The sequence below is a fragment of the Bacillus rossius genome, chromosome 17 (genome assembly GCF_032445375.1).
Source record: "Bacillus rossius redtenbacheri isolate Brsri chromosome 17, Brsri_v3, whole genome shotgun sequence".
Taxonomy (NCBI): Eukaryota; Metazoa; Arthropoda; class Insecta; order Phasmatodea; family Bacillidae; genus Bacillus; species Bacillus rossius.
The window spans coordinates 29992944-30017557 of record NC_086344.1 but is presented as its reverse complement, the minus strand read 5'-3'; the positions used below and the strand labels follow the sequence as shown (position 1 = coordinate 30017557).

Sequence of the window (24614 nt, the reverse complement as noted above, 5' to 3'; positions counted from 1 at the left end):
TTCCATCGTAACCGGAATTATTTCTAGATTTTTCGACGTGTTTCCATCGTAACCGGAATTCTTTCTGGATTGTTCGACGTGTTTCCACCGTAACCGGATTTCTTTCTGGATCGTTCGACGTGTTTCCGTCGTAACCGGAATTCGTTTCTGGATTGTTCGACGTGTTTCCATGGTAACCGGAATTCTTTCCGGATTGTTCGACGTGTTTCCATCGTAACCGGAATTCTTTCTAGATTTTTTTTTTTTTGACGTGGTTCCGTCGGCCGGAATTCTCGACCGCGTTTCCCCTCGTGTGGGGTCCCCGGCGGGGGGCGGTTGGGGGTGGGTCCTCACTCCTCTGCGTCGCCCGGGAGGTATGCTGGGTTGTCGGGCGCCGGCGTCGCGTCGGAGGGCAGCAATGGCGACGTCTCGGCGCCCGTGGAGGCGGCATGCTGCGTGTCCGCTGTGAGGTCCAGGCGCTCGACGCGCACGGGGGGCGGCGCCTCGTGCTCCTCGCCGCCTCCAGGGGGCGGGGGGGCCCTGCCAAGCAGGTAGTAGGTCATCAGCTGACCCTTGCCCTTCACCGACACCAGGCCGCGCTGCTCGAACACGTAGCCGAAGTGCTGGAGGATGGACATCGTCTCGTCCGTCACCTGCGGTCAAACGGGTGCCCGTGAAGTCCTCAACTTAGAAACCCACAACCGATCAATGTGCATAGCTGATGCAGGTTGGCAGTTCTATGTCTCCTTCCTTATTCTACGGGTGTACCGATCACGATCCGACTCCAACCGTCCTGAACTTTGTTCGGTTCCAATTTTACCTTTTATGTCTCGTTTCAAGAAGGCGTTAAAAATTGTTACAATACTCGGCATAAAATTGTAGCCAAATTAACTTTTAAATGTCTATTTTTAACTAATTTCATAAATATTAAATAATTATTTGTTTATTCTTAAATTACATAGAATTATTATTTTCTTTTGAATTCATTTCTAAATTTTAATTATTTTTTAAATTCAACTAAACAGCTATACATATTAATAATGTTCCCAAGCTTTCACGGCCATTGACTGAAGTAGCTTGGCTTCTGGGTTGTAGCCGTGTCTTTTGTCGATCAATTCAACCGATTTTTCGGTCGACATCGCAGTCGCCATCATCAGGGAGCAGTTACCTACTGACTACAGTTAACCTCCCTGATGATGGAGACTGCAATGTCGACCGAAAACATCGGTGAATTATCTGCCAAGGACAACACGGGATACAACCCTGAAGCCAGGCTACTTCAGTCAATGGCCGTGAAAACCTGTGAACATTATTAATATGTATAGCTGTTTAGTTGAATTAAAAAATAAATAAAATTTTGAAATGAATTTAGAAGAAAATAATAATATTATGTAATTTTTAAGGATTAAAAAATACTTCTTTAATATTTATGAAATTAGTGAAATATAGACTTTTTAAAATGTAATTTTAGCTACAGTTTTGTGTCGAGTATTGTAAGAATTTTTAATGCCTTCTTGAAGCGAGACATAAAAGGTAAAATTGGAACCGAACAAAGTTCAGGACGGTTGGAGTCTGGTCGTGATCGGTACACCCGTAGAACAAGGAAGGAGACATAGAACTGCGACTCTTAAAGTGGAAAATGAAACAAATTTTACACGACATGCGATGCTATCTGTTGGGTGGTTCCATAACTACTAGCAAAAAGAAAATTCGGACGGTAGGTTCAAATCAAAATTGTGAGGTATATAATAATAATTTAATACTCCTGAAGACTAATTGCTAAGTAGCAGAGTTTAGAACTGTTCAAGAAACACTTAATGAATTTGTGTAATAAAAAAATTATGTTCTATATAAATTAGTTGGAGATGCAAAATTGCTGGCATGCTACACCACGAAATATGTGGCTACTAAAACAAAGTGAAATAGTTTTCACTGATTTGTTTCTCTGATAATAGCTTATCCATTACTTCTCACAATTAATATAGTTATATTAGTAATATACAGGAAGATGCAAAAGGTGTGTATCGGTTTTAAAAGGCTATTAAATAAAAACGGAGAAATTTACAGAAATGAAGTTTTTTTTTTGACGTGACAACCTCTAATAAACCGATGAACGCCGGCTGCACACACGAAAAAGTGTACCGTTACGCTGTGTCCCGTTACACACATTGTTCCGTTACGCTATGTCCTGTTACGCTCATTTTACGCTTGTGCGTATCTATCTCTCTTCCACTCGACTGTTTATAAAGTGAAGTGAAAAGTTAATGTGGTTTTCATTGCTTATTACAACAAAACTTTCGGCAGTAAAGGTTAATTATTCTTGCATTTTAAAAATCTCATTTGCTAGTATAATTTCAAGTATTTATTCTTTTATTATTAAAATAAAAATGATTCGATTTTATTCATAAAGTATGCAATCATTTCATTAATGTTTTGTTATGACGTCACGTTTAACTATCGTCCGTAAACCGACTTTACAGACAACCAATTTTTTTGCAATCAATATAAATCCCCATTTTTTTTATCTAGTTCTGAAGATCACATCAGGAAGATGTTTGCCATCAGCAGCGATGCTTTGATGAAGACCTTTTCGGAACTCTTCGACCGCACGTCGGCACATTTCGAGAGGTGTAGCGGTTTATTTCCTCCCGACTTTGCATCTTCAGTTCTTCCAAGGTGTGAGGACGATTTTTTAAAACCTTTTTTCCCTCAAGGTTTCCCCCACAAGAAGAAGTCACAAACATTCCAGTCAGGTCAGCACACCACTGAGAGAAAGGTTTGTTTGCCTCAAACAAAATATTTGTTTATATATGGCGAGATATATCTTATTTTGCTAATTCAAACAAATATTTTGTAGTAGGAAAGATTCTGTTGACCCAACCAAAATGATTTTGTCAACTGAAATGTATATTTGGTAAGGTGTAACAAATAATTTTTTTTTTTTTTTACTTACCGAGTTTGGTTAAGCTAACAAAGTATTTTGTTCCACCGAGTAAATATTTGTTTCACCATATTATAAAAACAAACATTTGTTTGATTCAAACAAATTTTTTTCTCAGCGCAAGCCTCGGACTAGACTGTTTGTGACTTCTGCCTGCGGGGGTCACCTCGAGGAAAATATTTTTCAAAAAATCGTCCTCACATCCTGGAAGAACCGAAGATGTGAATGCGGGAGGAAATCACCACACAAGTACTTCTACGTGCCGAAATAAACTACTGGTGAAATCCGAGCGGTGACCGTAACATCATATGGCATAGAAATGAAGTTAAAAGGAGTAATGCGAGTCCCTTAAGTGCTTTCAAGAATCTGTACCGGTTGTTTTACGCCTAGAAATTTACTCTGAAAACGCGCCCTTTTTGGACATTTTAACTCTTAAAAAAAATTACAGTTTGAAAACTAAATCCGAAATCAAAAGTTACTTATCGGCCCTCAGCGAATTCTCAAATGCATTTCTTAAGTCGACCCCACTTGGATGTGTTGAGTAGTTTTGAAATCGTGTTGTTTTTCCTGAAGCTCTGCGCACCGTGTGTGTGCCCGGGTAGGCGGCGCTTTAATCTCGGTGATTAGTGAAAAAAAAAATTAGTTGTCTGTAAAGTCGGTTTACGGACGATAGTTTAACGTGACAACGTCATAACGAAACATTGATGAAATGATTGCATACTTTTATGAATAAAATTGAATCATTTTTATTGAATTATCACTATTTTGTATGGATACAAAGAAGAAGTGAAATGAAATCTACAATTTAATTGATAAATTTACTTTTATTTGCACTCATTAATTCAAATATGTTTATTACTTTAACGAATAGATCATTTTAACTATAACTTTTATACATGTTTGCTATTAAACTTCTTCCAATCCGTGTAATTCTGTTAAGGATAGGACGATGATAGGAAAAGTAGGAAACGAATGGGAGTGTTTCAAGTTTAATGTGCCTCTAAAAAAGTCAAATCGATGGTTGTTACAATCGAGTGGAAGAGAGATAGATGCGGCGCAAGCGTACAATGAGCGTCACGGGACAAAGCGTAACGGTACAATGTACGCAACGGGACAATGATTCATCCTTTTTCGTGCGTGCAGCCGGCGTTCATCGATTTACTAGACGTTGTCAACGTCAAAAACAGTAACAGAAGGTCGTGTGCACAAGATTTTACGTCATGTTTCACAACTTACTGGCTCACAACAGCGCATATGACGGTCGTGTGTATAGGAGGGAAATGAGTGTATTTATTTCGTAATGCATCGCTGGTGATAACCACCATATTCCTGATGTGTTCTTCAGAACTTGATGGAGACAAAAAAAAATGTGGATGTACACTGATTCAAATAAAATGAACCTCATTTCTGTAAGTTGCCCCAGCTTTTTTTTTAATCGTCTTTCAAAACCGACACAAACCTTTTGCCCCACCCTGTACTATGAAAACTTACTATCTAGCGGGTGGGTCACAATCTAGGTCTCTCAGTCACGTGCGCACGTATCAATTTAAACGATTGTTAAAAATATAAATGAACAGAAATGTAACCAAAATAAAGAGAATTAAATGAAATTTAGTGAATCTACATGAAATGGAATCGAAATAAAACAATTTTAATCAAATAACACGATTTGAATTGTAAAAAAAATCAATTTATCGATCTTTTGTATTGGAAACGAAATAAATCAAAAGAAAAGATTGAATAATATTGAAATTTTACCTAACTCTTCATATCAAAGTGAAAAAAAAAATTGGTTGTTCTGTAAAGTCAGTTTACGGACGATAGTTTAACGTGACAACGTCATAACAAAACATTGATGAAATGATTTCATACTTTTATGAATCAAATTGAATCATTTTTATTTTAATAATAAAAGAATAAATACTTGATATTATACTAGTAATCATATTTTTAAAATGCAAGAATAATTAACCTTTATTGCCGAAATTGTTGTTGTAATAAGCAATGAAAACCACATTAACTTTTCACTTCACTTTATAAACAGTCGACGAAACAGTTCACGTGTAGATGACTTGTAATTAATTTTAAAAAAAATTGGCGTGTAGCTATAAAGTTTAAATATAATTATGAACAAGTTTTCACATAAATAAAGTGTAATCAAATATCTCTCACCAATTATATGAATCACCATAATTTTTTTAGTCAATTGTAACATAACCTATTATTACTGCACTCGCCGATAGCGTAACGGAACAATGAGCGTAACGGGACACAGCGTAACGGAAAAAGTTCGTAACGGGACACTTTTTCGTGCGTGCAGCCGGCGTTCATCTATTTATCAGACGTTTTCACGTCAAAAAAAAAAATCGAGTTGATCGGAAACGAAAACCGAATGGAAATGAGATCATAAACCGAATGTGACGGTACGAATTGGAGAACTAACGATGACGGATTACCTGAATGCAGCCAGCCTTGCCGGTGCTCTCCATGCGCGAAGCCACGTTCACCGTGTTGCCCCAGATGTCGTAGTGGGGCTTCCTCGCCCCGATGACCCCGGCTGTGATTGGCCCGTGGTTGATACCTGCAGCAACGATGCACGGCGCGTCATCTACCGGCTCCCCTCTCTAGGGCGACAGAATATGGACGGTCTCCAGGATAAAAGTGTAACAAGTCACATCTTGGCTGATTTTTTTTTTTAAGTTTATTCCAGCACTTAAAACTCTTTAAGTATTCTTAGAATATGCAATGCATTTTTAATCATTGGCAACTATGTTGGTAAATATGTTGGTAAATATAAGAATAATGCAAGACAAATTTAAGTATTTAAAATTCAATTTTTATCTAAGAGTTTTTTTTTTGTTTCTCATGCAAAAAAGTGAATTCTTGACTTGTTACCTTTTACCCGGAGACCGTCCAATAGTATTCTCTCGGGAAAGGGTACCTTTCATACTTTTGGTGGCTGTAGTGCAGCTGGGTAGAAACTGGAAAGGTACCCTTTTCTGAGTTCTTAAAATGTTTCGGTCTTAATGCAAATATGCACTGGAAAAGTGTCCCCTCAGAAAGGGTACCTTTCATACTTTTGGTGGCTGTAGTGCAGCTGGGTATAAACTGGGAAGGTACCCTTTCCGATTTCTTAAAATGTTATGGTTTTAATGCAAATATGGACTGGAAAGGTTTTCCTTCGGAAAGGGTACCTTTAAGGATTTTGTGTACAATGACACAGCAGAAAATAAACTGGAAAGATACCCTTTCCGATTTCTTAAAATGCATGTTATTTTCTGCTTTAAAATCGTGAAAGTTATCCCCTCTGGAAACTTATCCCAAAATGGTTGCCGGACAAGTAATGTATCGATAAAAGCACCTAGTTCCTCAGTTTCATACTAGGTAGCGCTGGTAGGGAGTGTCCACAGAATACCTTAGCAAAAATAACCGCCTATGTAGCGTAACATTTTAAATTGTCTTCTCTTTTGTCTTTTGTTCTGCGTGTAAACTCTACTTCGATCAGAATATATGATCGGAGGAAAATTATTATCCCGCATGTATTGTCTGTGTTAGTGCACCATACTTACCTAACCTAACCTGACCTGACCTAACCTAACCTAACCTAACCAAGGGGAAAACTTTTAGGATTTTAAAGCAGAAAATAATATGAATTTTAAGAAATCGGAAAGGGTACATTTTCAGATTATTTTCTGCTGTGTCATTGTACAGAAAATCCTGGAATGTACCCTTTTTCCTATGAATATTTGCATTAAAACCATAACATTTTAAGAAATCGGAAAGGGTACCTTTCCACTTTCTACCCAGCTACACTACCGCCTCCAAAAGTATGAAAGGTACCCTTTCCAAGGGAATACAATTCAGGCCCGCCTCTTTTAGAGGGACAGACGTCATCTTTGAAACCAACACGAGGTGCCAGACACACTTCAAATTTACATCAAATTTTCCTTAAAAAAATATTTAAATACTATATAAGTATATAGAAAGACTAGCAAATGTCTCTAAATTATTGGAAATAATATATTACGTAAATATGAATTATTGTTCCTAGATATTTCCTTCATAATATTATGAATATCCAACAGTGTCTGCATACAACTTAACTCTAGACACATGCAAATAAGATACCGGCTAATGCACAATGTATACCTGATTGTATGGTGAATTTCAATAGGACTGAATAAGACCGAAAAGCACAGTTCAACATCGAAATGCAAGTTAGTACACCATAAAGCACCAAAATTTAACAAAAAAACATGTAGTCAATCAGAAATTTGACAAAACTGAACTCAAATCACCAAAATTCACCTTTCATTACAATAAATTAATTGAATTTAGTTCATTCAACATGAATTTTCACCAAATCGTACGGAATAATTTGATTGAAAAATTAATATCACGTTGTTTGATCTTGCATTTCAATAATAACACTTTTTTTATAACTAATGATGTTGGCAGGTTTTTCAAACACATGCAATTTTGCGAATTTATCTTTCTTTTACCTGATAATATTTGGTTTAGAAATGCTTATTACTAATGATTTTATTGTATAAGTGAATCATGTGTCAGTCAAAATGATTCTAGTATGGCAAAATAAATATTTTTACGATTTATAATGTGGGGAGAACTGGGCTCGTAAGGGATAGCCCAGTTACAGTTTTATTAATTACTAATATTTACATCACTAATAAATAGTTTCACTTAAAAATGTCCGATCACAAATCACTGGCACTTGAAAATGTTTATTCGCAAGTCACTCAATGTCTGTCAAGTTCCGCAGTTCGCACTCCTCGCTGGAGCTGGGCTCGACAGTGGTTCTCCCCTCACCTCGCGCCTGTCCACACACACAGTCTCGCGCCACTCAGTCGCACTCTCACGGTCCAGTCACTCCCCGTCGCGTCACTCACGAGCGGGGTCTCTCACCCTCTTCGCCGATGTCGCACTTCCCTTCGCTCTTGGAACTCCGGAACTATTGCCGCACTCCTCGCGGGACTACTCGCGGAGACCAGGCGTCGCTGCTTGTATACCTGCGGCGCCCTTCTCGAACCGACGAGAGCAGCAGTGACGAGTCGCGTCATTCCTGGGCGAACCCGAACGCCCGAACAGTCCAGAAGGGCGGCGTCAATTCACGCTGCTCCGCGCGGTGGGCCCCCTTTCGGAATTTCCAAGGCCTCTCAGCGATAGATAATAGCGCAGGGGTCGGAGGGGGGTAGGGGTCAGTGACGACCCTTGTAATCCGGCCAGGCACGCGTGGCATGCCTTACGTCATTGGATGGCGAGTGACGTCAGTGGCCGTGCGGGGCCGCTAGCCAGTTCCGAACCTGTGCATCGCGGTCTGGCCTCTCTCGGTCGTAACAATATAAAAAAAATATTTTAGTTTCATATTTGATTAATAGTACGCTACTCTCATTGATTTAAGACAATGCATATAAATAAATAACAACAACACCGAAATATCCTGTTTTAAAAACGTAATTGCTCCAAAAATAAACCAAAATTATGTTGTCCCTACCGGTAAATTAATTTTTTTGCTGAAGAATTCTTTAATCTCTATACTAACAACACAGGCGATAGCGTGAAAATGAACCTGTGGGCAAGAGGTGTGACTACAGAAATATTTTATAGATAAAAATCGTTAAATTATAAAAAAAATATTTTATGGTGTAATTATTCACGTCTTTTTTTTAATAAATTTGAAACAATAGCAATGTACAACCCCCCTCCCCCCTCCCGCATATCTAAGTAATTTGAAAGAAGTTTATCTAAGAGATAAGAAAGTTATTTTCGTGGTCAATGTTGGTGCCATAGGTATTAAACAGCTACTTTAGGGAATCCTTTTTCACAGACGAGAGAGCCAAACTCCCGATCGTGCATCTTCGGTTTTTTTTGTTCATTGTAAATAAATATGGCGGTCTTGATAAAATGATACTAATGGTAAATAAGGTTAGGTTAGATACATTAAAAATACTTTACAACATTGTGGACGGTTGATTTGGTTAGGATAGCTACATAAAAGATACGGAAAAAAACCCATGATATTCGGGGAACTACGGGTTTTGGCTCTCTTGTCTGTGAAAAGAAGGCTTCCCGGTACTTTATGCATAATCAGAGATTAGTAAAGGATACGGATGGAGCAGACGCGAAATCTTCTTTTTCTCATTTTTTTTATTTTTTACATAACAATATGGTGGACGAATTTTTTGTTAACAACTTTGGTTAAGCTGTCCGGAAGAAAATTTGATAAAAAAATTACTGTTTAATATGTTATATATATACATATGTAAGCACAAAAGAAGTATACAAAATAAAAAATTCATAAAATCTAAACGGTACAACATACGAGCTTCAAACCTTATATAGTTCATAGAGAATCTCTGGAAGTTTTTTTTTGACGTATAGACGCACTTCATTTTTTGCAGACTGCCGCCGCGTAGAAAATGGCTCATACATCGCAACAGAAGAGCTGGTGTGTCCTGCAGTTAGCAAAAACGGGGTGTGTAACCGCTGTGCAACGAGCGTTTCGCACATACTTTCGTCAAGAACCACCCACCAGAGTATCCATATCAACCTGGTACAAAAACTTTGAAGAGAACGGCTGCATTTGCAAAGGCCAGAGTCCTGGTCGCCCTCCTACGCCAGAGCAAGCTGTGGATCGAGTTCGAGCTGCATTCCTCTGAAGCCCACAAAAGTCGTCAGCTGCAGATCCCACAAACAAAAATTTCCGAAATCTTTCGTAAACGCTTGCGCATGAAACCTTACAGATGGCAGATGGTTCAGGCACTCACTCCCACCGATTATGCAGCACGATCAGAATTCTGCATCGAAATGTTGGCAAGAATGGAGAATGACGAAAACCTACCAAAGAGGTTAATTTTTTTTAGCGATGAAGCAACATTTCACACAAACGGTAGAGTTAATCGTCACAATGTTCGTGTTTGGGGAACACAACACCCCCATGAAACCATCGCACATGAACGAGATTCGCCAAAGGTCAATGTCTTCTGCGCAGTGTCGAGGGAGAAGATTATTTACGGCCCCTTCTTTTTCTTGGAGAAGACTTTCACAGGCACTACGTACCTCGACATGCTTGCTTTGTGGTTGCTGCCTCAATTGCAAGACGACTCCGACAACTTTATCTTTTAACAAGATGGTGCACCTCCACACTTCCACCTGGCTGTACGGGAACACCTCGACACACATCTGCCTGGGCGATGGCTCGGTCGAGCAGGTGCTGGTGATGACGTGTGGTGCATGTGGCCACCACGATCACCAGACCTGACCCCTTGTGATTTCTTCTTGTGGGGTTACATCAAAGACATGGTGTTTGTCCCGCCCCCTACCGCAATCCTTGCCGCAGCTAAGACAGCGAATTGCAGTTGCGGTAGAGTCCCATCACTACCGATATGTTGTGCAGGGTGTGGGATGAGTTCGAATTTCGTCTCGACGTTTGCCGTGTGACAATAGGAGCACACATCGAATCCCTTTAATATGTTTAAAAAATCTTACAGAGATTCTCTATGAACTATATAAGGTTCGAAGCCTGTATGTTGTACCGTTTAGATTTTATGAATTTTTGATTTTGAATACTTCTTTTGTGCTCACCCTGTATATATATATATATATATATATATATATATATATACACACACACATATACACACACAGTCCAAAACTAATATGTATAATACAAATGTAATGACAGTTGACATTTGTCTCCAACATAACATACGAAAAAAGGTACAGCTGCTACATTTGTAAACAAAAAGGCCGCCATATTGGTACGCTCTCCTTTTGACTTTACCCCCTTCCCCTCCTCTTCCACGACCAGAATCGGTATATATCAGTGGTCATTGTTCATAGGTACCGGGCGTACACCGTCTGCCATATATCGGACTAAAGTCATGAACCCACAACGCCAGTGTTTTCATACGATGAAAAAAAAAAAAAATTCCCTTGCAGCTGTTCGGGTGTTGAGTCTGGGAAGCCTTCATTTCACAGACGAGAGAGCCACACACAAAGTTCCCCGAAGTTAATGCTCCCTGTTTTCTCGTAGTTCTATCTCATTGTATAAACCGGTGTGGCATTAAATTTTGCGGTTGATTAGGATAGATTAGCTACATTATAAATACTTTAAAACATTGTGGATGGTTGGTTATATTAGGTAAGTATAGCTACATTAAAAATACTGTAAAATAATTTTATGGTTGCTTAGCAAATAACTTTTTAATATGTAGCTATCCAGGGCTAGGAAACCGTTTAAATGATTTCACAGTATCTTTAATGTAGCAATCCTAACCAAATCAACCGTCCACAATGTTTTAAAGTATTTATAATGTAGCTAACCTAACCTTTTACAATGAACAACAAATTGGTTGTCTGTAAAGTCGGTTTACGGACGATAGTTTAACGTGACAACGTCATAACAAAACATTGATGAAATGATTGCATACTTTATGAATAAAATTGAATCAATTTTATTTTAATAATAAAAATAATAATAATAACTTTTCACTTCACTTTATAAACAGTCGAGTGGAAGAGAGATAGATGCGGCGCAAGCGTACAATCAGCGTGACGAGAAACAGCGTAACGAGACAATGTGCGTAACGGGACACTTTTTTTCCGTGCGTGCAGCCGGCGTTCATCGATTTATTAGACGTTGTCACGTCAAAAAAAAAAAAACTCCGAAGATGCACGATCGGGCGTTTGGCTCTCTCGTCTGTGAAAAGAAGGCTTCCCTATATCAGTGGTCATTGTTCATGCCGGGCGTACACCATCTATCGGACTGACGTTGTGACCACACAACACCGGTGTTTTTTCATACGATGAAAAAAAAAATTTTTCCCCTTGCAGCTGTTTCGGGTGTCGGGTCTCTAGACAAGAGTCTAGCGACAGCAATGCTACCGTCCTGCAACTGGCAGCAAATGCCGATCCTCTCCGAAGTTGGCCGATCGGGAGCGCCTACCCCCTGGATGTTTGATTTCCAAGTATCTTTAATGTAACTATCCTAACCAAATCAACCGTCCACAAAGTTTTAAAGTATTTATAATGTAGCTAACCTAACCTAATTGACCATTAGTTATCATGTCCTTATCTAAAAATTACAATTTAATTAATAAATTTACTTTTATTTGCATTCATTATTCAAATATATTTATTACTTTTGAAATTATACGTGCTCGTATTTATTTTTACAAGTACAAAAAAAATCCGCACCTGCCGGGATTCGAACCGGCAACCTTACGATTAGATGATAGCGCCGCTAAGCGCTCAGCCACGAGGCCATATTTGACTAATAGAAGTTTCAGATAACATATATGATCGTGCCGCCGGCCCCGGAACGAGCGTGAGCGATGCGGCAGCCGGCCCCGGAACGAGCGTAAGCGGTGCGGCAGTTGCAGGAAGGTAGTTGCTGTCGCTAGACTCTTCTGTTTGTGTCCAGTTCTGCCGTGACCGTCGACGCAGACGGTCTGTGTGCGTGTCCGGACGTGTCCAGCGAGTGTGGCTGCCGACGCAGAGGTCGAATGAGGCAACCGTCCTGCCGTGTCCCGGACATAAGGCTGCAAGCCCGTGCGGCCGGCGCGTGACAAAACGTAAGTTCCTAGGGCGTATACCCCGTGGGAGGTATCACAGTGAAAACAAAATTTTTTTTTTATTGAAGTTATACTTCTAATACGACTTCCAACAAGATTGCGTTAAACGTTTAACGCTACCATGGAGAATTATTTGCATGCAATTAAAAACTATTTTTTTTAATGATGCCAAAGAAGTATAACTTGTCACGCGCGTACCTAAGTACACGCACCCATTTTTTTTTGAAAGTGAAAACTGCTTTAGCCGGCGTTGGGCGATTTTTTTTGGTAGGGGTCAAACATGGGTTCGCGTCACCGACATGCTAGTGACGTGTTGCGCCAGACTGGCGACGCGCAGCGGTCCTGTGTACACGTATACGCATATATACATTAGTACATTGTGTATACTCGACTGTGTCATGTGCGTGTTGGACTCTTTTTTTTCTGGATGGGTGAAATCTTGTGAGTTCGCATCACCGACATGCTGTAGTAGCAGTGAATGAAGTTAATTTTACCACGTGAATACATGACCTAGGTCTGACATAAGTGGTAAGTCATAGGTAGGTAATGAATTTTTACGTAATTTTGACATCTCACAGACAGCTGTTGTGACTAAAAAAATGATGTAAGGATAAATGACATCATGCTGACATCGTACTGATATAATGCCAAAAATTATTTCTTACGTACATTTGACGTAGAAATGATGTCATGTTAGACATTTAATAAACAAAGTTTTAAGTTTTCACTTCTGTTGACAGTTCCCAATGTTTCGAATGCTTCGCGCTTGAGTACCTACATTCCAGCGTTTCCGCGGAACTCCTGGAATATTTCCCAAACGGCCACGGGCTCGAAATTAGCTCGGCGCACGTAAGTGTCGCCTGCGCCGCGTTCTCCGTTGGACGTTCTACCTTTGAATATATATACTGTATAGAAGTCGCCAGCCCAGGTTAAAAATTCTAATACGGTTTTGAGGTAGTTGGTTAATTCACCGCCGCAATCGCCACCATCTCTAGGGCATCGACTTGTGGTGGTCCCTAGCAGACAAGTGTCCAACTCTTCAGACACCCCTTCCTCCTCCTGTTGAACGACGTTGAGCTGCAGTGAATGCTAGATGAGGGGTGCGGGGAATGACAGTGAGCGACAGTGCTGCGCTCTAACGTATAAATAACAACTAAGACGATACAGGGCGTTACAGCAGCGCACTGCAGCGGTGAAGTTCCCAAGCTGCTCATCATACGCTTCTGAAAAACGTAGAGTAAATCCTATCCACTTGCGACTTCTATACAGTATATATATTCAAAGGTTCTACTCAGATGACATGCACACTTTCGTTCCGTAAATCTGAGCACTAGACAAACGTAATCGCCCGTCGCGCTAAAATAGGTTGCAGTTAAAAAAAGTTCAGAAAAATATTTTGGTAATATTAAAATAAAAAAAAGTTTTAAAAATATATGACACTGAGTCTACTAAAGGAGTTAACAAGTTTTGTTCTTTTACCCTTTTTATTCCACCCCTAGCAGTACTTTTTTATCGTTTCAATATTTTTTTTATGTCAAATTTCTCGATAGTACGCAAAGAGTTAACAGTAATTTTAGAATGAATTTCCTATAACGATTCGTAAGAAATTTGTTCTATTTTTTTTGTCAATCAACAACTATAAAACATTATGTTGGGCAAAAGTTGAAGATAATATTTAGAAGGTTTAAAATAAAATCAACGGATTTGATAATATACCTAGAAAGTAAAATTAATTTTTTTTTTGTATTTCAATCCAAGTTTTTTTTAACACTATTCAGTAATCAAAAATCTGATCAAAAATTATTTCAGACAAAAGTTTTAGGTAATATTAAAAAATATGTATTTACAATAAATTTAATGCCACGTGATAATGTAATTACTAAGGAAGTTATGCGTATTTTAATCTTTCAACCCCTGTTTTTATGTTTGGTATTATCTAAATTTGTTTAACACAAATGTTTTATAAAATATTTAGAAGGATTACAATAATTTAAATGGAGTTGAATGTGTATCTAGTAAGAAATTGGGATATTACTTTTTTTATTTGTATTTCAGGACCGATATTTTAATCCATTACAGTGATTGTTGAACTTTTAAAAATGGTTGAAAAAATTTGAGACGGTATTTTGCCAGTTTACTTTACATTCAAGAAGCTATAAATTATTTGTCCTTGAACCTCTTTTGCGTTAATCCTCTGTAGCAATGGTAAGTTGTGTGAAACTTTGTTTCAGACAAATTTATTTGTGATATATTGAGTGTTTGACAACAAATATTTAACAATATTTTATTTCATATCAAAATTCTAGGTACCCGGTATTCGTTGCAATGCAACTCGAAAGAAACTTTTTGTGTTTTAATTCGGTTTAATGAAGTGCTTTTAGATACAGATTATTTTTTTAATGTTTTTTTTTCCTTCGTCTGGTGCATACACGACTGAACAATTTTTTTTCCAACGCGCGAACAGGTCACTTAGAACCGTCCAGGTGAGAAGCAAGGCTTTTTTAAAATTCAATTCACACACACACACACGTAGCGATTGTCCTTTTGCTATGTTTTGATGGTCACTTCTAAGTCATGCCGCGGAAACTGCAAACGTTTGAATTAAAATGACGTTTCCTGAATTCAACGATCTGAAATTTCCGGTGTTTGTATCTGGATCAATTCGAATTCTGTCATGGTCATGCATGCGCGCTCACACACCAAAGACAACACGAAATGCCGCTTAACTGTGTATGAAATATCTAACGTATGTTGAAAATGTTTCGCGCTCGCCACCTGTTGCGGAAACGGTTGTACCGTTTCGGAAACAAAGTTTCGTATTGAGCATCTATATTGCACTAAAACATTTAATGACACAGGGCTGACATATCACATGAAGTTTTAATTTAATCATAGTTTACTTATAAAATCTTTCTGAACATATAGATTGCACTAAAACATTAAATGACACAGGGCTGACAATATCAAATAAGGTTTTTAATTTACTTAAGAATGGTATAGGAACCAATGGCGGCCCCAGGAAGACTTTTCGTGAGGGGTTACCGTGAACGCCAAATATTTTGGTTTGGATTTTTTTTTAAATTTTTGATTTCAAATACCGGACATTTGATATTTTATACAACTTATTATTAAAAGAAAAGAATAACACACGAATTTAAGTAAACCTTACACACCCTCAAAAATAAAGCAAATTCATAATACAATTCTGCCTCTGGGGGGGGGGGGGGGGGGGCAGTTGTAGAGGGGACATCTAGAGCTGCCCTTGACAGAAACACATACGGGACAAACAGAAAAACTCATTATTTTTTAAACACGCTTTTATTAGCTTCACTTGTAACTAACGAACTTTGTGAACAATTTTTGGAAGTCGATTTTAACCTACCTCTAACTGTAGTATCGATTTGAAACTTTAAAAGTGTATGTAATACGGATGACAGTCAAATACTTTGGTGTCGTCAAACTGATCTGACGATGGAACTCTCGAATGGTTACTAGTAAGCCAGTAGCGACAAAAGCGCGTTTCTTAAAATTATAATTTATGAGCTTTTTAGCGTCTAACAGATAAAATCGTGATTTTTGAAGTGAAAACTCCTTTGGCCGCGCTGAGCGATTTTTGGTAGGGGCAAAACTTGTGGGTTCGCGTCACCGACATGCTAGTGACGTGTTGCGCCAGACTGGCGAATCGCAGCGGCCTGTTTACATGTATACGCATATATACACTAGTGCATTGTATATACTCGACCGTATCATGTGCGTGTTGGACTCTTTTTGGATGGGAAAAATTTTGCCAGTTCGCGTCACCGACATGCTGTAGTAGCAGTTAGTGAAGTTAAAGTGACCACGAGAAAAAAAAAAGTTGAATTTGTTTATACTGTGCATTACCCAGTGAACACATGATCTAGGTCTGACATCACTGGTAAGTCATAGCTAGGTAATGAATTTTTACGTAATTTTTCATACCACTGACATCTGTTGTGACTAAACAATGATGTAAGGATAAATGATATCATGTTGACATCATACTGATAATTAAAGAAATCGAGGTATAGAGAGCTGAGAATATCGGTATGAAATCTTCTGAAGCCCTCGCCCGATAAAATAGAAATTCAAGAATTTCAATTTTCTTAATTTAAAAGTAATTGTTTACAGTAATCTTCCGGAAATTAAAACAAGGAAATAAAAAAAATACATAATATAGCCAATAAAATAGAGTACAATTTTTATATATTTGCCATCAGCTGCGTACATTATAATTTTACATGTGATCGTTACATTATATCCCTTCTTTCTTAAATATTGGACAGAATGCATTGTCATTTGAAGAAGCATGTTTAACGACTAGCTATATAAACCTACTAAAATACTGTAACGCAAATCTGTTGCGTAGTGTTGCAGATAGCACTTAAAAACTGGCGAGCGTTCGGTACTGGGTTCGGATCCCGAGTGGTGCGATTTTTCGTCAATTATTATTATTTTTTTGTGTTTGAGTCACATTGAATTATTTTATTATATATTTATAATTTGACAATAATTATGATTTCTTAAATAATATTCATGATGACAATACTCGAGTACTTTTTTTGAAGTGAAAATTTCTTTAGCCGCACTGAGCGATTTTTTATTTAGTTATTTATTATTATTATTTTATTTTAAAAAAATGTTTAAAGGTTTCACTTCTGTCGGCAGTCCTCATGACTTTCTTAGTTTTATTTTAACCGTACTATTTTTAATTAGGTATATATTATTTTTTAACTGAAACAGCAAAAAAAAAAAAATCTGTGTCGTAGAGTCTCTGGTTTCGGGCGCACACACTCACCCATCTTCAGCACGAAGTGGTTGAAGCTCTGCTCGTTGATGCCTTGGAGGGCCTTCTTCAGCTCCAAAGCGAACCCCACCAGGAGGCTCAAGTGAGCCCACCTCACAGTGATGGGTTCCTCGGGCTGCAAGTTTGAGGTTGCCGGTTAGTTAATACCTTTCTGAGGTTAAAAAAAAAAAAAAAACCTTTACCCATTGCTCGTAGGGAAGCCTTCATTTCACGGACGAGAGAGCCACACCCGAAGTTCCCGAAGTTCAAGCTCGCTTCCCCCCCCCCCCCCCCCCCCCCCCGTTCTATCTCTTTGTATAAACCGGTGTGGCATTAAATTTTGCGGTCGATTAGGATAGGTTAGCTACGTTATAAATACTTTAAAACATTCTGGATGGTTGGTTATATTAGGTAAGTATGGCTACATTAAAAAATACTGTAAAACCATTTTATGGTTGCTTGGCAAATAACCTTTTTAATAATATGTAGCTATCCAGGGCTAGGAAACCGTTTACATGATTTCACAGTATCTTTAATGTAGCTATCCTAACCGAATCAACCGTCCACAATGTTTTAAAGTATTTATAATGTAGCTAACCTAACCTTTTACAATGAACAAAAAAAACCGAAGATGCACGATCGGGCGTTTGGCTCTTTCGTCTGTGAAAAGAAGGCTTCCCTTGCTCGTAATTGCTCGTATCAACTTTTTTTTTTTTGCGGGAGAATTTGAAACCCGATAATGCGGCATGTTGGTTTCAAAAGATTTTTATGCCTTTAACAAGTTTAAAACCGTTTGATATGGAAAAATTTATTCTTACGTTAAAACACACTTTAAAAGCGTTAAAAAAATTTTAAAAAATATAATTGTCTATTACAGTTTAGTATTGCCTACATAAATTCAGTGCTACACGTCAGATACTTCACAGTGTAAAATATTAATCCATTCCAGACACTTTTTTTTTTGTAATCTATCCCTAGAAAACTAATATTATCTATAAAAAAAAGTGTTAAAACCTAGTTGATGGTCTTACAGTTGATATGAATTCCACCCCCCTCTTTAATATGAAGACATTACTTTTACTTTCATAGAGTTAAAATCATTTAAATGAAGTTAAGTAATCAGGAACCAACTGCCGTTTCTTAAATTTGTTATTTTGATTGTATGAAAATAAGTTTAAATTAATAGTCAATTATTTAAAAGGGAATAAACTTGTTAAGTAATAATGTCATATTACTAGTTTGTGATGTAAGGGAAAAATTTTAATTTTCAAGTTTTTGAGAAAGTGACTGCTGAACAATAAAAGTGTTTTCGTACCTCGTTTCTCATTTAATAACAGCGTTCAAATGACATGTTCGGTAAATAATTCATGCAATGGGGAATTTTTGATTTAATACACTTTCTTAGGCATAACGCCATTGCAGTTTTGCGCTGTTTTGTCATGTGAAAAATTAATAAATGCAAAATGATAAATAAAATTAAAACACAAACCCACAGAAAACAAGCCTTAATCAGCTATTGTCAAACAGATAAACCCAACGATGTACTTAAAACAGGTACCTATTATGAACAACACAACAACGACAGCACAGTCAAACAGAATAGATTCAAGCTTAAATTTCAGACAGCACAAGAATTCCGTGGAAGGAATTTAGTCATGAAAAAAAAAAAACAACAGTGCAAACGAACACAAAGGGCTAACAACGTATGTGCTGTTATTATTTTTGACGTGACAACGTCTAATAAATCGATGAACGCCGGCTATACGCACGAAAAAGTGACCCGTCACGCTGTGTCCCGTTACGCACATTGTTCCGTTACGCTGTCCTTTTACGCACATTGTTCCGTTACGATGTGTCCCGTTACGCTCATTGTACGCTTGCGCAGCATCTATCTCTCTTCCACTCGACTGTTTATAAAGTGAAGTGATAAGTTAATGTGGTTTTCATTGCTTATTAGAACAACAATTTCGGCAATAAAGGTTAATTATTCTTGCATTTTAAAAATCTGATTACTAGTATAATTTCAAGTATTTATTCTTTTATTATTAAAATAAAAATGATTCAATTTTATTCATAAAGTATGCAATCATTTCATTAATGTTTTGTTATGACGTTGTCACGTTAAACTATCGTCCGTAAACCGACTTTACAGACAACCAATTTTTTTTTCACGACTAAATTGCTTCCTCTGAATTTTTCAGCTGTCTGATATTTAAGTTTGAACGTGTTCGTTTGTGCTGTCGTGTTTTCCACGACACCTGTTTTAAGTTCATCGTTGAGTTTTCTCTGTTTGACGTGAGATAATTTAGTCTTTTTTGTGGGTTTATGTTTTAATTATTATTTATTATTTTCCATTTAAGGATTTTTCTTATGACAAACAGTGTAAAACTGTAATGGTGTATGTATAAGATATTGTATTAAATCAGCATTATAATAAGTTCATCTCAAAGGCAGTAGACGTAGTATTGATTTTGCAACCACTGCAATGTTAATTCACCAACACAACGCAAAAAAAAATATATATATATATATCAGGTCCTAGTCATTTACCTTAAATTGCGTAGAAGGATTGAGCCCGCTGGCCGCCATGTATGTAGAACCAATAGTCTTGATCTTGATTATGTCTTGGTATTTAGGCTGCTCCAATAACTGCCAATATTCAAGAAACAATACAATTGCCGTTATATTGAAATTTCAAGTTGTTCGTGACATGAAAAAATATTTTTTTTTTAATTTTTTTTATCTCTCATGAATTCTGTGTATGTTATAAGTTGTGTGCTATGAACCGTTTTTATTAATTGAAAAAGTATATTGTTAATTGAAGTGGAACTACTTTGGGCGCGAAGAGAGTAAAATTTTTCAAAGCCGAATGTTAATGCAACGTTTTCGTGTTACTGTGTTGCGAATCGTTTCTGAAGCGGAAAGGACAGAGAACAGGTTCTTGGCCTAAGGGATATAAAGAGAGCAATATGCTATATACGTTTCTGGGCTCGTTTCCTTTCTCTTTGTGCGATGATTCGTCCTCCGTAAAAATAAAGATAAAAAAATAGAACCGAGACAGATGATGAATGAAAGAATAAGACAGAGTGTGTGCGCATGCGCTTGTTTCAGAAAATAGATATAGTTATCCTATATAGTCAGCTCTAAATTCCTTGAATTTTATATTTGCTACCAGTGAGCTAGCATTTCTCGTTGTGCAACCAGCAACGTAGAGAGCTCTGTTGAGACAGTCATTGAATTTTCGGCATAGATACCCCGCTACCAATGAAGTTTCGCTTCTATCGCGTGTTCTGAATTACACGCTTTTTTTCTGTGAGGGTCTGATTGATGCATTGATAACTACTGTTCCGGTTAAATAAAACTATTCTTTGAAAGTAGAGTGAAAGTAGAATGTTAAAATCAATATCTCATTCATTTATAAAGACTTCTTCAAATATCTCTAAAGTTTTAACGTTATATGCACTAAAGATTAAAAAAAATTATGAAACTATACTGTATACAAAAATATTTTTTTGGGATATTTCTCAGCCATTATAAAAAAATAGTTTCGGGTTTTAATACAACAAATATACATCTCGGGTATTTGGTTTGAATCAAGTAATCAATTAAGCTTATTAAACAACAGCTTATTAGTTCTGTGTATATGTTCTTTAATACAGCAGGTTACTTACCGCATCAAAGTCCGATATCACTTCGTTAAGAAACCGTAAGCATTCCAGGCCTTGATTGTTTACACTTTCTTCTGAGTAGAAGTCTGAAATAAAATTCAATTCAATATTCTCTGTCATAAATCATGTAACAAGAAAAAACTACTTGTTGTTTGAGATTATTTAGTCCAAGTATACTGAGAAGCACAGTAAATTGCTTTCATGGATCTAAAAGCATATCGAAAAAATAGTATGACTGTATTAGTTGCAAAATTGTACACATGCTTGTTGCAATGAGTTGGCTAAAATTGTGAGTAAAAATGTTGCTTTTCAAAACACGTTTTGAGATATTTAGCTTATTCAACACTTGGTCTCTTGATTTGAGTACATAGCATATAAAAAAGTAGTGTTGTCTTAGTAGTGAAATTGTATACAAGCTGGTTGGTATAGGTTTTGTAAAATTATGTGCCAAACTGTAGCTTTCCAAAATAAAGTTTTTGGATATTTTTGGGTTTCTTGCTACTAGCAAATATCGCGAATATTTTGAAAAACCTGAGAATTGCAAAATGGAAAATAACCTTACTGATACAGAAAAAATTCAACCAAGAAATAAATTTGTTGAATGTGTTATTTTGGCTCCTCGTGACCAAAAATGTGCGTTCAGCATTAGCCTACTCCAGCGGTCCCCAAAATGTTTTCCACGGAACTATGGCGTTTCCGAGGGTCAGGAAGTATGTCGTATAAAGCAGGCAGCCAACAGCTATTTTAAAATCAACCTACAAAAAAAAACATTTTTTCCATCACATTAGACACGTGCAATAAAGGCTTTTAATTAGAAATTACATGTTTCTTTTCTATTCGAACATGACAACATGCAAAAAAATTAGGTATCAAAGGATCTTTCAACAATAAGGTGAAAATAAAATAAATGTGGCCTGGATGTTCACAATTACTGTCGAATAACTTTCTTTAAAGGAGTTGAGATTCCCGTCAAAATAAGTCGATCATAAGGGTTCACTAACCAAAAAAAAAATTGGGAACCGCTGACATACTCATTTCTAGTGTCACCGCTAGAGGTCAGGCGTGATCTCTAGTCATAACCTGGTTTGACCATCGTTTGACCAAATTTTCGGTTGAATACCATTGAGTCGTGAGCGCTGATAGAAGATCACTGGGAACTTCCCAGTGAACTAACTCTCGGGTCGGTAATGGGTAATGGGTAATGGGTACTGATCTAAGATAGACCCTCCGCAAGTGAATTTTCACGAATACGAACATTATGCAGGTTAATTTAATCAGAATTAATCATAGGTGAACATTAGATCATCATTTACAACATTTCCGATCATATATAATACACTGGCAACAAAAATGTTACTTATTCTAATGTTAAAACCTCTTATCACGCGAAACGTCCATATTTTTAAATTTGCGAAATGCTGGTTATTTTAGTTTTATGTTTTAATAATTTGTTTCGTCATGATTCCTTCCATGTAAATGAGAAGCCTCTTTTTTTATTATCAAATAACATACTCATATTTATAACTGCTTCATTTTGTATTAACTTTTAACTACAAGCATGCGTGTTTTCTGCGACTGTACGTGCTGCTATCTTGTGGCGACCGCTTCAACCGTTTGCTCGCCCTGTCACAATCGATTGTAGCGACTTCGTGGCGTTCCGGCCCACCAATAGATTGCGCACCTAACATTTATTTCGACACTGCTGCAACCTGTCGTCGCAGACTGGAAGTGAATGAACTGCAGTTCGCTCGAAAATAAGCTCGTGCGGTTCCGGTATGTGTTGGTGCTACGATCAGAGGAATGATCCTTATATCATTCTTTTGCTAAGACAATTTGAATCGCGGACTGAAGAGGAGAATGGTTCAACAGGACGTTCGTGGGCTCGTAATGATAGACATTATTTATTTTCATAAGGATTCCATTGCGACCAAAGAACTAGACATCTGTGTTAAGTTCAGCAACAGATGAATACAACAAGACAAGCGGAAACACCCGACAACGCCATAAGTAATGCAGAAGCAGTCTTGTCTGAAAAGCCGTGTGGTCAATGCAAAAAAAATAAAAGGAAGTGCAAATGCCAGGATATAAGAACAACGGCATCCTAGTAACGCCACTTCGAGCGACGGGGGGGGGGGCTCCCGGGGCCAGGTAGAAACCTCTCGAAAGACGGAGAGGCGCCTGGACTCTCGGGAAGGCCGCTAATCGGATTTCAGTGTAGCGGTAGCGGAGGGACTGGCGCTACGTATAATTCCTCTTTCGACCGCTAGTGCATGTGCTGGAGTGGCGTCGCCACTGTTGCACTACCCCAGGGATGTCGGAACAGGGGGGCTGCAAGGGGCGAGTCGCCCCCATGCTGTTATGCATGGGGGGGGGGGCGAGAGTAGCATTTCGCCCCCCTCCTTTTCCCAGAATAAATGTTTGGTCCTAGTAGTATTTTTCTCAACCAGTAGTTACAAACGTGGCATTGGTGATCACATTGATTAGAAAATCAAATTTATAATTGTCAATATACTGTAAAATGATTGCAAATTCCTAGATGGTATTTTATTTAAAATTGTACTACATCTACTGTCTGAGTAGTATTTAATACATACTACGTCATCAAATTCTTGGAATGGTATATTTTAATATTTTGGTTCCGAAACTCATTAAATAACACCATTTTGAATCAAAAATTCCAAATTTTTCCGGGGGAGGGTCCCCCGATCCCCCCGCTCCAGGACTGAGGTAGTGTGATACATCTTTTCGCAACCCCCCCCCCCCCACTCATGAAAACATTCCGACATCCCTGCACTACCCTCCCCTACCAGTCACTTCCACTCCTCGTAACGCTCGAGAGAAGCTTCACGTTAAAAAAAAAAGGAGTTGCAGCACGTGAAGGAGCAGGGTGTAGACGTGCGCACCTGAGAAGTTGGGCATGGACGCGAACAGCACGCCCACCTCGGCGTAGCTCTGGCTGTACAGCTCCTCGTGCTGGCGCTTGCGGCTGCCCAGGAAGTGCGCGGCCACGTGCGGCGGCAGGATGTTGTACACGAGCTGCTCGTTGCGCCGCCGGATGTCGCTGGCGCGCTCCCGCTGCTCCTCCACCTCGGCGCGCCACAGGAACAGCACGCGCGACGCCTTCTCCAGCTGCCGGGAGACACAATCCCCCCTGCGTCGACAACCGTCTCCCCGGCCGGTACGGCTTACCCTCAGGTGGGGGCTCCGTGCTACTTTCCGCTGGGACTCCAATAGCAAGTGGTTAACGCTAAGTTCGCCGCTCTGCTAGTGACACTCAACTGCATTATGAACGCATAAGTTCACTTTTATTTTTTACTATTCCTTAAAACCTAACGTGGTCATGTGTGTATTCAAGACATTCAGTACGTGTTACTTCCCGCTGGGACTCCGATAGCAAGTGGTTAACGCTAAGTGTGCCACTCTGCTAGTGCCACTCAGCTGCATTATGTAACCATATGTTTACTTTTATTCTTTACTATTCCTTAAACCCTAACGTGGTCATGTATGTATTCAAGACATGTTTAGTACGTGCTACTTTCCGCTGGGACTCCGATAGCAAGTAGTGAACTCCAAGTGCGCCACTCTGCTAGTGACACTCAGCTGCATTATGTAGCCACAAGTTTACTTTT

At 38.3% G+C, this 24614-nt stretch overlaps 1 protein-coding gene across 2 annotated transcripts in view; it reads right to left on the bottom strand.

Moving 5' to 3' along the window:
• Nucleotides 1-234: 234 nt before the first annotated feature.
• The window catches only part of LOC134540554 (adenylate cyclase type 3), a 195591-nt gene continuing 171211 nt past the window's right edge, over nt 235-24614 (bottom strand). For both annotated transcript variants that reach the window (XM_063383369.1, XM_063383370.1), the window contains 6 exons: nt 23889-24114; nt 20989-21071; nt 19868-19966; nt 17330-17453; nt 5377-5501; nt 235-632 (listed from right to left, as the gene is read on the bottom strand). In XM_063383369.1, the coding sequence (XP_063239439.1) occupies nt 330-632; nt 5377-5501; nt 17330-17453; nt 19868-19966; nt 20989-21071; nt 23889-24114 (960 nt within the window). In that variant the 3' untranslated portion in view covers nt 235-329. The remainder of the gene's footprint in view (nt 633-5376; nt 5502-17329; nt 17454-19867; nt 19967-20988; nt 21072-23888; nt 24115-24614) is intronic.